Source organism: Cyprinus carpio, chromosome B19 (assembly GCF_018340385.1).
Source record: "Cyprinus carpio isolate SPL01 chromosome B19, ASM1834038v1, whole genome shotgun sequence".
NCBI classification, from domain to species: domain Eukaryota; kingdom Metazoa; phylum Chordata; class Actinopteri; order Cypriniformes; family Cyprinidae; genus Cyprinus; species Cyprinus carpio.
The window spans coordinates 29,980,673-29,993,154 of NC_056615.1; the positions used below are offsets into that span (position 1 = coordinate 29,980,673).

The 12,482-nt window shown below is 33.6% G+C and overlaps 2 protein-coding genes and 1 pseudogene across 2 annotated transcripts in view; 2 read left to right on the forward strand and 1 right to left on the reverse strand.

Moving 5' to 3' along the window:
• The window catches only part of LOC109050188 (choline transporter-like protein 4), a 7,931-nt gene extending 4,064 nt beyond the window's left edge, over positions 1-3,867 (reverse strand). The window contains exons 1-4 of the mRNA XM_042745897.1: positions 3,758-3,867; positions 2,693-2,766; positions 872-950; positions 687-786 (exon numbers count right to left, since the gene is read on the reverse strand). Of these exons, the coding sequence (XP_042601831.1) occupies positions 687-786; positions 872-950; positions 2,693-2,732 (219 nt within the window). The 5' untranslated portion in view covers positions 2,733-2,766; positions 3,758-3,867. The remainder of the gene's footprint in view (positions 1-686; positions 787-871; positions 951-2,692; positions 2,767-3,757) is intronic.
• Positions 1-12,482, forward strand: part of LOC109058809 — a 726,037-nt pseudogene that overhangs the window by 295,149 nt on the left and 418,406 nt on the right.
• LOC109045202 (solute carrier family 39 member 4) overlaps positions 1-12,482 on the forward strand; it is a 668,471-nt gene that overhangs the window by 111,838 nt on the left and 544,151 nt on the right. The gene's annotated exons all lie outside the window — the stretch shown is intronic.

A 12,482-nucleotide genomic window follows, 5' to 3' on the forward strand; every position in this document is an offset into this window, starting at 1 on the left:
TAGACATGGAAATGCATGGAAATATTTTCTATATATATATATATACTGTATGTGTGTGTATTTATACATACATAATAAATATAATCAGAACACATGCATATATTATGCAAATAAAAACATTTATTTTGTATGCGATTAATTGCGATTAATCATTACACAGCACTATATTATATATATATATATATAGAGAGAGAGAGAGAGAGAGAGAGAGAGAGCGCGAGCGAGCGAGAGAGAGAGTAGATTTTTAATAAAAAATGATAAAAACACAAAACAAAATTACTCTCTAGAGAGAGAGAGAGAGAAATTTTGTTTTGTGTTTTTATCATTTTTATTAGTTTTTTATATAAATACTGTATAGAGAGAGAGAGAGAGAGAATGGGCGAGAGAGAGAGATTATTAATTCTTAATTCCAGTTTTAGTTATTTTAGTACATAAGTTACTAAATGTAAATGAGACATATATTATTTCAGTTGATGTTTATACTTTACTTAAAGCTACGGAAATCTTTTTAATGGTTTCAGTTGTATGCATAGTTCAGTGGTTCTAGTAGATATAAACAATGTTGTAATCCACATTTTCTACAAATGACCACAACTATAATCTGAATCACATTTCTATATTTGTACTATTTGGGGGTAAACATCTTGCTAGCATTGTAAATGGAGCTGTTCTAAAAGATCTGGTACCTGTGTGGTGGGACACTGGAGACCCTGCAGAGCTGCAGCCATGATGTTTGTCGCTGTGGCACACTTGATGATGTCAAAGTACATGAGGTTGGGTTTGTCACTGAGAGACAGACGGACATGAGCATCAAATGACTGCAAACACACTGATGACTGACTTCTCTAAAACGACTGACGGCAAATCTCACTTGTTCTGTCCGACTCCGCAGAACATTCCCGTGGAGTTTCTGGGATACAACACATGTCGAGGATCTCCGTACAGCCAGGCTGCAGGAACCAAAACCATTTCACATGAAATACACACATCAGCTATCTTATGATACTTATTCTACACTATTAAATGAAAACAGAACATGAGAAATTGAATTAGTTTCATAATCGGAGCTGAATAATGACACTACTGTCTTCTGTAGAGCTTGCATTATAGCTGAAATCAAATTAGTAACTTTGCAATATTTACACTATTTCCCTGTTTATTGATGTGAATATGTTTTGAAACAATGTTTTCTATTAAAACGCTGTAGAAATAAATATGACTTGACTTGAGGCTGTGTAATAGTCTTTTACTGTGTTAACAGGGTTTTTTAGACACTTTGCTTCATGCAGTCCATAACAACACACCTGAACCAAGGTTTATTTTCACTGTAATGCTTTATAGATAAATTATGAATTTGTACTTGGATAATTTTATTTTATTTTTTAGTGTTTATTTTTTGATTTTTATTTATTGTTTTGAAACAATATTTTCTATTAAAACGCCCTGTAGAAATAAATGTGACTTGACTTGAGGCTGTGGTAAAGGCTGTGTAATAGTCTTTTACTGTGTTAACAGGGTTTTTTAGACACTTTGCTTCATGCAGTCCATAACAACACACTTGTAATGCTTTAGAAACTGTAACTGTGGACTGTGATTAGTTCTATGGAAAAGTCCTTAGACTCTAATTAGTGTTTTGTTTGCTCTTCATTATCATCTCAGAGAGAGTTTAATGAGATCTACCACATAATCACAGATGTCAAGAGTAAATACTGATGTTTTAAGCTATAAACTGTCACATATGTGTATTTAAAAAGACATGACAAAACTTTTAATAAAGTCACATTAACAACATTATAATATAATATAATATAATATAATATAATATAATATAATATAATATAATATAATATAATATAATATAATATAATATAATATAATATAATATAATATAATATAATGTAACAATATAATATTTGTGCACCTGTCTTGTTTATATTTTATCTAGTGCAAAATTCTAAACTCTAAATAATATAACATATAACATAACATAACATAACATAACATAACATAACATATAATAATATATTATTATTATAATTGGCCACGACACACAGGAAGTAGAATTGCAATTCCAAGAAAACAAAGACAGGTAACACATTCTGGGAAATGAAGCGTTCTTTCATCTTGGTCTACAAAAGGTCACTTCCTTACATTGAAATTGCAGTGCAGTTCCACATTTTGTTTGCAACTGTAAAATAAGTATTTGAAACTGAATTTAAACATTCAAATTAAATACCTAAATTCTGAATGGAACTGTTATGGTTTTGAAAGAGCAATTAAGTTTAGAATTAAATAAAATAAAATGTAAAATTACTCATGAAAAGGGTACATTTCTAAAGTTTTTCTATTTTATAATATGTTTTATATCAAAACATATTTGGACTTCACATAAACAGCTAAATAAACATGTGTCTGTGTGTATTTCTACTTTCAGCAGAAACAATCACACTGAGTTAGCCTTAACCCCTTGCCCTCTCCAGTATTTACTTATTGCATGTTGAGGGAGGCAGAACGAGTTCAATTTCCATATTGCTTTCAGTTCAAAGTAAACACAGCACCAAAACACACAGAGTTCACAGTATGTGTGCGTCTGAGCGCTGAACAGTGATAAGACACAGACAGAGACAGGAAGACACAATGACAGATGATCAGACAGATAGACACAGAAGTAGAGAAATGAACAAGAACGAACCCAGAACTCCTACCACCATGTAACCGGCGATGATCAGCATGAACAGAACGCAGCATATGATGTCCGTACAGCTTCTACAGACACACAAGACACAAGCACACACCTTAACAAAACAAGATCATATTTCACCACAAATTCAAAAGAAATCATTTTTTATGCATGAAGCACTGAAGGAATAGTTCACCCAAAAAATAAAATTGGCTGAAAATGTACTCTCTCAGGCCATGTTTCTGCATCAGAACAGATTTGGAGAAATTTACTCTGCAGTGAATGGGTGCTGTCAGAATGAGAGTCAAAACAGCTGATAAAAACATCACAATAATCCACAGCACTCCAGTCCATCTGTGCATACAGTATTTCTCTCCTGATTCAAACTAGACAACATTTTCACTGGAGGAAGCAATTTTAGGGATAGAGTTTAGAGATAGAAACTTGCATTTTAGCTGGATTTGTTTCTTACAAACACACAACATTTCACTTCACAAGATGTTATTTGCTGGACTGGAGTGGTGTGGATTACTTGTGGATTATTGTGATGTTTTTATCAGCTGTTTGGACTCTCATTCTGACGGCACCCATTCACTGCAGAGCATCCATTGCTGAGCAAGTGATGTAATGCTACATTTCTCCAAATCTGATGCAGAAACAAACTCATCTACATCTTGGATGGCCTGAATGTGAGTACATTTTCAGCAAATTTTCATTTTTGGGTGAACTATTCCTTTACTACATAATAGTTTTTGCATAATTTATACTGCTGAGAAAAAAGCAAACTTATAAAACCCAATAAGAACTATTATAAATATACAGAATAATTTGAAAACTCAGAGATAAAACATCTGCATGCATTACTGTAGTGCTGTCATGTAACTTTTATTTAGTTGTTTATTTAACAGGGACACTGCAGAATGCCATTGCAGATGCTCTTCATACAAGCTTCTAGCAAATGGCTAGTTTGCAGCCCCAGTCCCTGACTAATGACACAATGCAAAAAAAAAAAAAACTTTTTTAAATCAATTCTTTTAATTTTATGGACATGCATTTGTGAGACTGACACATACACACCTGTTGTGAATGGGGCCGGTGAATGTGGGGTCATATTGAGCTGGTTCACCTTAAAAACAAGCAGAGTTTAGATCAGTGGTCAGCGTGTGCCATTCAAAGATGTTTTTCAAAGATGAAGAACTGATCTCACTAAGTATGAGCCAAATAAAATAGACTGTTTTACTAGTTCAAATGTAAGTGACTGAATAAGGAAAAGTGTATATTTTATATTTGATCATAAATGCGGTGTGACAAATTAATATGTACAATTACAAGATATAGACTACATGGAATATTTAGTCACTTTAAAAGAAGTATTTTAGATGGGGTTTATCACATGACTGTGTGTCAGTCGTCCGTGAGAGTTTGTTGCCTGGCAGCTGCAGTGTTTAATGCTGTTTTAATTCCACAAACAGGTATGCAAGCATAAAAAACTAACAGTGAAGCTTTTCTACCCTTTAAACAGGAGAGGAAACAGAGACAAATGGAATAAAAATGGGATGATTTGAATATCATTTGAATTCAAAGATAGAGCCAAACGGCAGACACAAAGAGGGTCAGTTATCATGAGTGTTTCTGTGCACTTCCTCTGATGAAGCTGCTGATCAGGACAGGTGCTTCAGGATGTTTCTGGATGTGATCATTTATTGAGCAAGACTCTGATCGTTTGTGTTCATGCACACATGTACACCTATGATTAATTACGAGAGATGCTTTTGTAAATGCTTTTAAATTTAATTCTGTCTCAGTTCAACTCAAGTCCCTGGTCTGAAGTTAAACCAACACATGAATGAAGAAGAAAGTTAAAAATAAAGGTCAAGGAGGAATATTTACTGATTAATCCACAGTTTTATAGAGGGGGGTCAAAATGGCAATTTTCACCTGAGATTTGGAGCTAAACTGCAGGAGGGTGAAAACTTTAGAAATACGGTAGCAGCATTATGTTATTTTAACAGCAATTGTTAGGTCTCTTAGTAAAATCTGTTAACTTTAGCAATCTTTATTGCATCATGTGACTGTTCAAAAACAGGGAAAAAGCACCTTCCATGTTTTTTCTCCAAATTTGCATGTTTGCATGCAAGAAGTGTTAAATATATCTAAGTGTCCTTTTAGATTATGGTTCTTCGCAAACTTATTGGGTAAATTCTTTTGGTTTCTTTTTTCAGTCGTACTTCAAACAGTACTACACATATCTCAATATCCTTTTAGATTCTGGTTCTTAAAGTTTTCTTTCAACATCATTTTTAATTTAAATGTATTATTTTTTTTAACTTTACAGATTTTTTATGGTTAAAAATATACTTTTCTTCTCGTTCAAAACAACTACATGGAACATACTGAGTGCCAAAAATACTCTTTTTAAAAAAATTTTTTTTTTTTTTTTTTTCAAAGTTTCTGTAACTCAGGAAGTGTTAAAGATATCTCAGTGTGATTTTAGATTCTGGATCTAAAGACATTTTTAAGGCCCTATATGTTCCATTCCAAGAGATATAGGGGTCTCAATGCAGCGCCATGTGCAAATAGTTGAATTTTACCCATTTTCAATGTTGAAAGCCTAGTAACTTACACATATGCATATGGGACTTAACAAAAGTAAAGTCTTTGAATGAAAAACTGCTCAACCAGTATAAAATATCACCATAAGCCAAACTCAAAGTTAACGTTACTAACATTAAGCACAAACTATTATTGGTTTTAGATGTAATGGCTGTATTAAACAATCAAGCTAATAAAAAAAAGAAAATAAAAAATGAATTATTTGTATTAATCTACAGTAACTGCTATGGCTTCTCCAATGTAAGTCTGTGGAAAACTGTATGTGAGTTTAATATTTAGATGTTCACGCATCTAAACAGAAAACATGTTCAAGTTGTTGACATGAGCCAGAAAGGCAACATCTGATCCATCAAGTTTTAATCTTTGATCCTAAACATTCATCTTTCTTGTAATTACTTAGATGAGTTACTCTGTGTGTAAAAAATTAACTTGCTTTGTAAACTCAAGGTACACAGAATGATGCTGTAAATGAGTTTGAATGGAGGAAGCAGGAAACTTTTTCTTTAAAGCTCTGTGTGACTCTTGAGCCCACGGACTTGGGTACAACACCAGGATATAAAGCACAAAAAGAACCACAAACACCTCATCAAATATTAATAAACCACAGCAACTTGCAATAGAAAGTCAAATATTAATAAACTGATTTATTCATAGAATGTTTTAAGTTTTCTCAACTCTAATAATATATACACTGCCATACAAATTTGGGGTTTAATGAGATTTACCAAAGCTGTTTTTATTTGATAAAAAAATACAGTACTACTGTAAAATTACTGTTAGAATTTAAAATAACTGGTTTCTATTTAAATATAACATAAAATATAAATTATTCCTGTGATGTAAAGCTGAGTTTTCAGCATCATTGCTCCAGTCTTCAGTGTCACATGATCCTTCAGAAATCATACTAATATACTGATTTGCTGCTTAAGAAACATTTCTGATTATTATCAGTGTTGAAAACTGTTGTGCTGCTTCAGATTTTTGTGGAAACCATGATAGATGCATTTTATTTTTCAGGTTTCTTTTCAAACAAACAGCATTTATTTGTTTTTTTGATATTTTTTTATTTTTTTGAGTTTTTTTATTTTTTTCTTTTGTTAACTTTGATTTATTTTTTTTATTTTTTAATATATTAATTATTACTGACTTTTGAATTTTACTGTATGTTTAAAGAAACTAAAAGATTTTGAAGTTTGTGAATCATATCAGTCATATCTGTTTATCATGTTTTTTATGTTCTTTTTGTAATATTGTTAATCTTGTTACACTGAAAAATGGCTGTTTTGGTTGTTTGCGTTGAGGATGTTGTATGTGTTATCTGTTTACAGCTTCTCGTAAAAGAAAGGCTGAGGATTTTATATGTGGTTTTATGTGGAGTTCATTGTGTGAAGCATTACAGGGGTTTACAGTAAACCACCCCCGCTCAGATCAGAGATCACACACACATGCTTACGAGAGTGTCTAGAATAGACAGCAGTGAACACAATATTACAATAATACTGTAGAATTCAATAGTAAACAACAGAAACCCTGAGCTAATATGCCAAAAAAAACCCTGAAAGTTATGCCACTGAAAGCTGAACCTCATCCTGTTTGAGCTATAGTTTGATGATGAAATGTTGATAGTGATTTGAGATGTGAACGTGGAGGTTTTATGTGTTTTAAATTTATTAATGAATGAAGTAATGCTCTGTTCAGTTTTCTTTTAGGGTGTGGGTTCTTCTATCAATATTAGAATTAACTTAAAGTTACGATTAAACAGAAGTAGCACTAGACCTTTTTTCCATATTGCAACATACATCCGTTTCAAATGGATTAAGAAAAAATGCAGGGCGGAGACTTGCTTCTATCTCTCGGTTGTTAATTGGATATTGAGATGTGGGCATGGCACTCCAAAAATGTATGCAACCTTGCAGTTGATTATAAGAAAGGGACGGGGTTTAAAAGGATACTCCACCCCAAAATGAACATTTTGTCATTAATCACTTACCCCCATGTCGTTCCAAACCCGTAAAAGCTTCGTTTGTCTTCGGAACACAATTTAAGATATTCTGGATGAAAACCTGGAGGCTTGTGACTGTCCCATAGACTGCCAAGTAAATAACAGTGTCAAGGTCCAGAAAAGTATGAAAGACATCGTCAGAATAGTCCATCTGCCATCAGTAGTTAAACCGTAACATTATGAAGCGACAAGAATACTTTTTGTAAGCGAAGAAATAACGACTTTATTCAACAATTCCTTTGTCAACAGCTGCGACACAAGGATGTGCTGTTTTCTTTCAAATCAAAGCTAAATACACGTAGAAACAGCACATCCTTGTGGTGCGGATGATACAGAAGGGCATACGCAGCATACGGTGATATGAAGAGACACAGAGGAGAACGCTGACAAAGGAATTGTTGAATAAAGTCATTATTTTTGATTTCTTCGCTTACAAAAGTATTCGTGTCGCTTCATAACATTATGGTTGACTGACGGCAGAAGGAGTATTCTGACGACGACTTTCATACCTTTTATGGACCTTGACACTGTTATTTATTTGGCAGTCTATGGGACAGTCACAAGCCTCCCAGTTTTCATCCAAAATATTTTAAATTGTGTTTCGAAGACTAACAAAGTTTTTATGGGTTTTGGAACGACATGTGGGGGTAGTGACATTAATGACAAAATTTTCATTTTGGGGTGGAGTATCCCTTTAACTGAACGAAATGGTTGGAGAAATCCTGCATATGTCTTCAGAGAGAGGTCAGCAAAAGATTTAGTTATGGAATTAATAATAAAAAAAATGCATTTTAAAATGGAACCTATTAACAGATTAATCATTCAGAATACGATCAATAACATGCATTTAGATAACAGATAGAGTGAATTGTCATTTCACACCAAATTTAATATAAAACAGAATGTGGGGGAAACCTGACAAATCCTCCCTTTGTGGACATTTGGAGTATAATTTTAAAATTGTTCAATAAATAAAGCAATTTTTTTTCCATGCACTGTTAATTTTGAGATTATTTTTATAATGTATTGTTTCAGACTAGTGGAAAGAAAACATGGAATAAAGACTTTAAAGTGTTTATTTTATTGCACTTATATTTATAAAAATATATTATATATATTTTTATATTTATATATTTGCATCTGTAGATTTTTCTCTTCCACTTTTCTCCTCACTTTCTTTTTTTTTGCTTGTATTTACTGATTTATGTATTGATAAAAGGAGACATCCAAAATAAACATACTTTCTTTGTTTTGTTTTTTATTGAAAGATTGGTTTTATTGTTTTTATCCAGTATACTATTCACATTTCTGTTCTGGAATTTTATGCAAATGTGTGCACATTTAATTAGATATTACATTATTTTGTATATATTTAAACACATACATTTTTACATGCATATTTAAAACTTGCTTTACAAACAATGTTTGCAATTCTTAATCTGCTCAATCAACTTTGGAAGTATGGTGAAAACTTCTGGATATTATTATTTTATTGGTTATTTATCTGTCTGCCTGGGGTGCCTTGCCTTAATGCGAAAATGTTTCCTCAATGTAAGGGCGAGTTTATAATAATTAAAACTAGCTTTATATACAGTATAAACAATAAGAGTGTTGTGATATCCTCATTTACAGTAGCTAGGTGTGTGCAAAACTGAGTCACATATATATCAGGAAACAATTTCAAATTGCTTCCACACTGCAACAAAATGATATCCTCATTTACAGTAGCTAGGTGTGTGCAAAACTGAGTAAAGAAGGGAGAACATAAATGCATTTATGATATTTGATTCTTTCCTTGTTGACTCAGAAAAAAAGGTACAAAAAGCTGTGTCACTCGGGTGGTACCTTTCAAAAAGGTACACTTTTAGGGTACCTAATATGCACCTTTATGGTACCAATATGGACTCTTTTAGGTACAAAGGTGTGCTTGTGCCTTTCAAAAGGTACTCGCGTCCCCAGTGACAACTTTTGTCCCTCTTTTTTTCTGAGTGCTAAATGTTGACCAACAGACTTGTTACCCAGTAACTAAACCTCCAGAGAAATGTTCATCTCCAGCATTCTCCTGACGGTGCTGGCAGAAAGAAAAATACCCATGATCGCACCCAAACAAACACCAGATCTTGAGAGTATTCCCAGACAAACCAAAAGAAAGGCACCCAGACCTTAAAGAGACACGCTCTCTTTCTTTGCTTAAATGTACACAGGAAGAAGAGCACTGACCCTGAATGTTGAAACAATGCTGAGAAGTCAAGTGCAAGAATGAAGACCTATTTATCCATTATGGCATTGTAAAGTGTGCAGATACCCTTTAACTATAATGGCATCTACAAAGATTTGACACTTAAGATCAGGATGAGCTGTGACTTCACAACAGCATCTCAGAAAGTAAATTCTCTCAACAGACTGTTGGACCGAAGGGTACAGAATGATCAGTTTTGGCAGGTTCAGGTCTGTATAATATAAGCGCTGGATCAGGTTCACGAGCTCAACCTTTACAAAACAAGCTATTGTTTGCAAGAGTCAGTCGCTGTGAATACTGAATACACACATGTGTTTACTTAACTAAAAGATACAGCATTTTAAAATTATTTTTGTTGATTTAGTTTTTTTAATTTATAACAGACTATCAAAAAAGTCACCCTAAACACAGGGATCCAGAATTAATTTCTATGACTTTTATAGTTATTCATGATTACTGGATAAAAGTTAATTAATTTATATAAAAACGTTTTATTAAAATCTTGTTTTATAAATTATTTTTTATATAGGCTATACACAATTTATAAAATATGATACATTTATAAAAGACTTTAATATATAGGCTACAGTATATATATATATATTCTATATATATATATATATCTATAGAGATATATATATATTATAATTCTATTTCATAAACAGATTCATAATATAATATTTTTTCGATTTACACACACACACACACACACACAACCCACACACACCATATATATATATAATACCCACCACACACACACAACACCCAACATTTTAGAGCGTAGGAGAACTAGGAAACAATTTACAGTATTCACTATGTAAAATATACAAAGTACTCACTATAAATATTAATTTTTCACGCTTTAAATTTATAGGCATTTATAGTAATCACAATTGTTCCATTTCCCTGATATTGTATTTATCTTGCCAACTTCTATCAACTCTCTATCATTATATAGATGTTCTTCAGTGTCACAAAATATAACAACATATGATTCATATACTGATTATATATTTGTAACACTGAAAAACTTCGAACAGATGACATGTTCCATAATAGCGAACTCCTATGAAAGCGTTTTCACCGTACTCAGAAACAGTCTTACTCATACCTGAGTTGTTTTGCTCTTCCTCCCCGTTTCTACGGCCCATCTTTAGACTTCGCGATCAATAATAACCGCTTGTGAAATGATCTCGAGCAGATCCACCGCTTTCCAGCGCCTTTCTGAATCGATCATCTCCGGCATCGGCTCGCGCTGATCTTGGATGGTAGCTTAAAGGTTGTATTGTCTGTAAGAATCTTTGGTGGAGTAACTGCGCCGTCGGATGACGTCAGGTAAACACCTCCAGCCGCGAAACTCCACAAGCTCACCTGACGCACGCTCACGCTCTCGTGCACCTACAGCCGCGGATTATCGCGCGTCGTCTTCCGGTGGAAGATTAACAGCCTTAGAAACTTGTGTTGCTTTGCTTTGTCCACATACCCACACTTGCGTGCTTTTCTTTACACTTGACCACTTCTATGACGTATTTCACATGTTGACCTTCTCTCTCCAACATCTTGCCTGCTTGTAACCCACTCATTATCTGTGCATGTTAAAGTAAGTATGCTTAAGGGTGTCGCTCTCGCAAATGAAAAAATTAATTGCCGATCAGTTAACCAAAGATACGACCCCTTTAAAAATAAATAAACAAATAAAGTTGTCAAATTCGATTGCAGTTAATGTTATTAATAAGTTGTCAAATTCGAATTGCAGTTAATCATTGATATGGTTTTCTGGAGTGCCTCTGTTCTCTATCTCAATATTAGTAAATGTGAACTTATGGCTGCTAAAGACTGGTTTAACAGATATTTGCTTAAAACATTTCTGTAAAGCGATAGTGTTTTGCATACTTAGGAAACATTATTGTTTAAGACCAGCTGAAATAATGAACTCCATATGCGTTTTTAACCCCATGATTGATGGGAGTAAAGAAAACTCAACTTCTGGCTTCAAAGTCTCTCGAGGGGAGGTTAAGTTCTCATAAGAGAAGGCTGAAAGTGTGTGCCTCCTTATCTTTTGTATCTTGATAACCATGCTAGTAAAAATATTGATGCCATTTGATTTCCTATAGACAAATCGAAACACATTAAAAAGACTGATTATGAATATATGAGAATGGTGGCCTTAATTACTTAGATTTCACCACTATGAACACCTTTAAGATTAATTGGATTATATGAATATGCTCTTACCTCATGGGTTTACATTATTTTAACAAGCAAAGCAATTCAACATTAATTTCACGGTGTGTCTGTGAAACAAAGAGGTACCTTCTTAGTAGTTCTGTGCGTGCATGAACGCCATGTAGGGTGACCATATTTTAGTTTTCCAAAAAGAGGACAGTGGGTGCCGCTGGTTTCCGCTGGGGGGGGGCTGGGGTGTGGTTAAAGTAGTGTGAAAATGTATTTCTAACTAAACTAATATTTATTGTTGTTTTCTTGACAGTTACTTGTTTATGACTTATTGATCCATTGCTCTAGCTAAAACAGGTACCCTTTACAACTAGCACAGGTGGCTACCGGCTCTCTTCGCCACCCAAAACTAACAATCATAGTCTACAGAGTTTATCTATAGCGACATGGAAATGTATTCATACAGATGCCATTTCAGTCAAATGTAATTTAAGCAACATTTCAGACCATGCTGGAGGATTTGCTTCTCAACAGATCCTGAGCTCACTGACAAATATCTGAACTTACTTTACACAGAGCGCGCATGATCGCGTAAACAGAAGTGAAACTGAACAGCGAGCGCTTATTCAAAAGAGATTTAAATACTCTTGAGTATTGATAGATGCTCCCTGATGCGAGAAAATTATGCAATATTAGAATGTTTGTGGGAGCGGGGTCCGTGTATCTTTTGGTCATTTGATTTTTTGTTTAATTTTGTAAGTAGAAAAATGAAA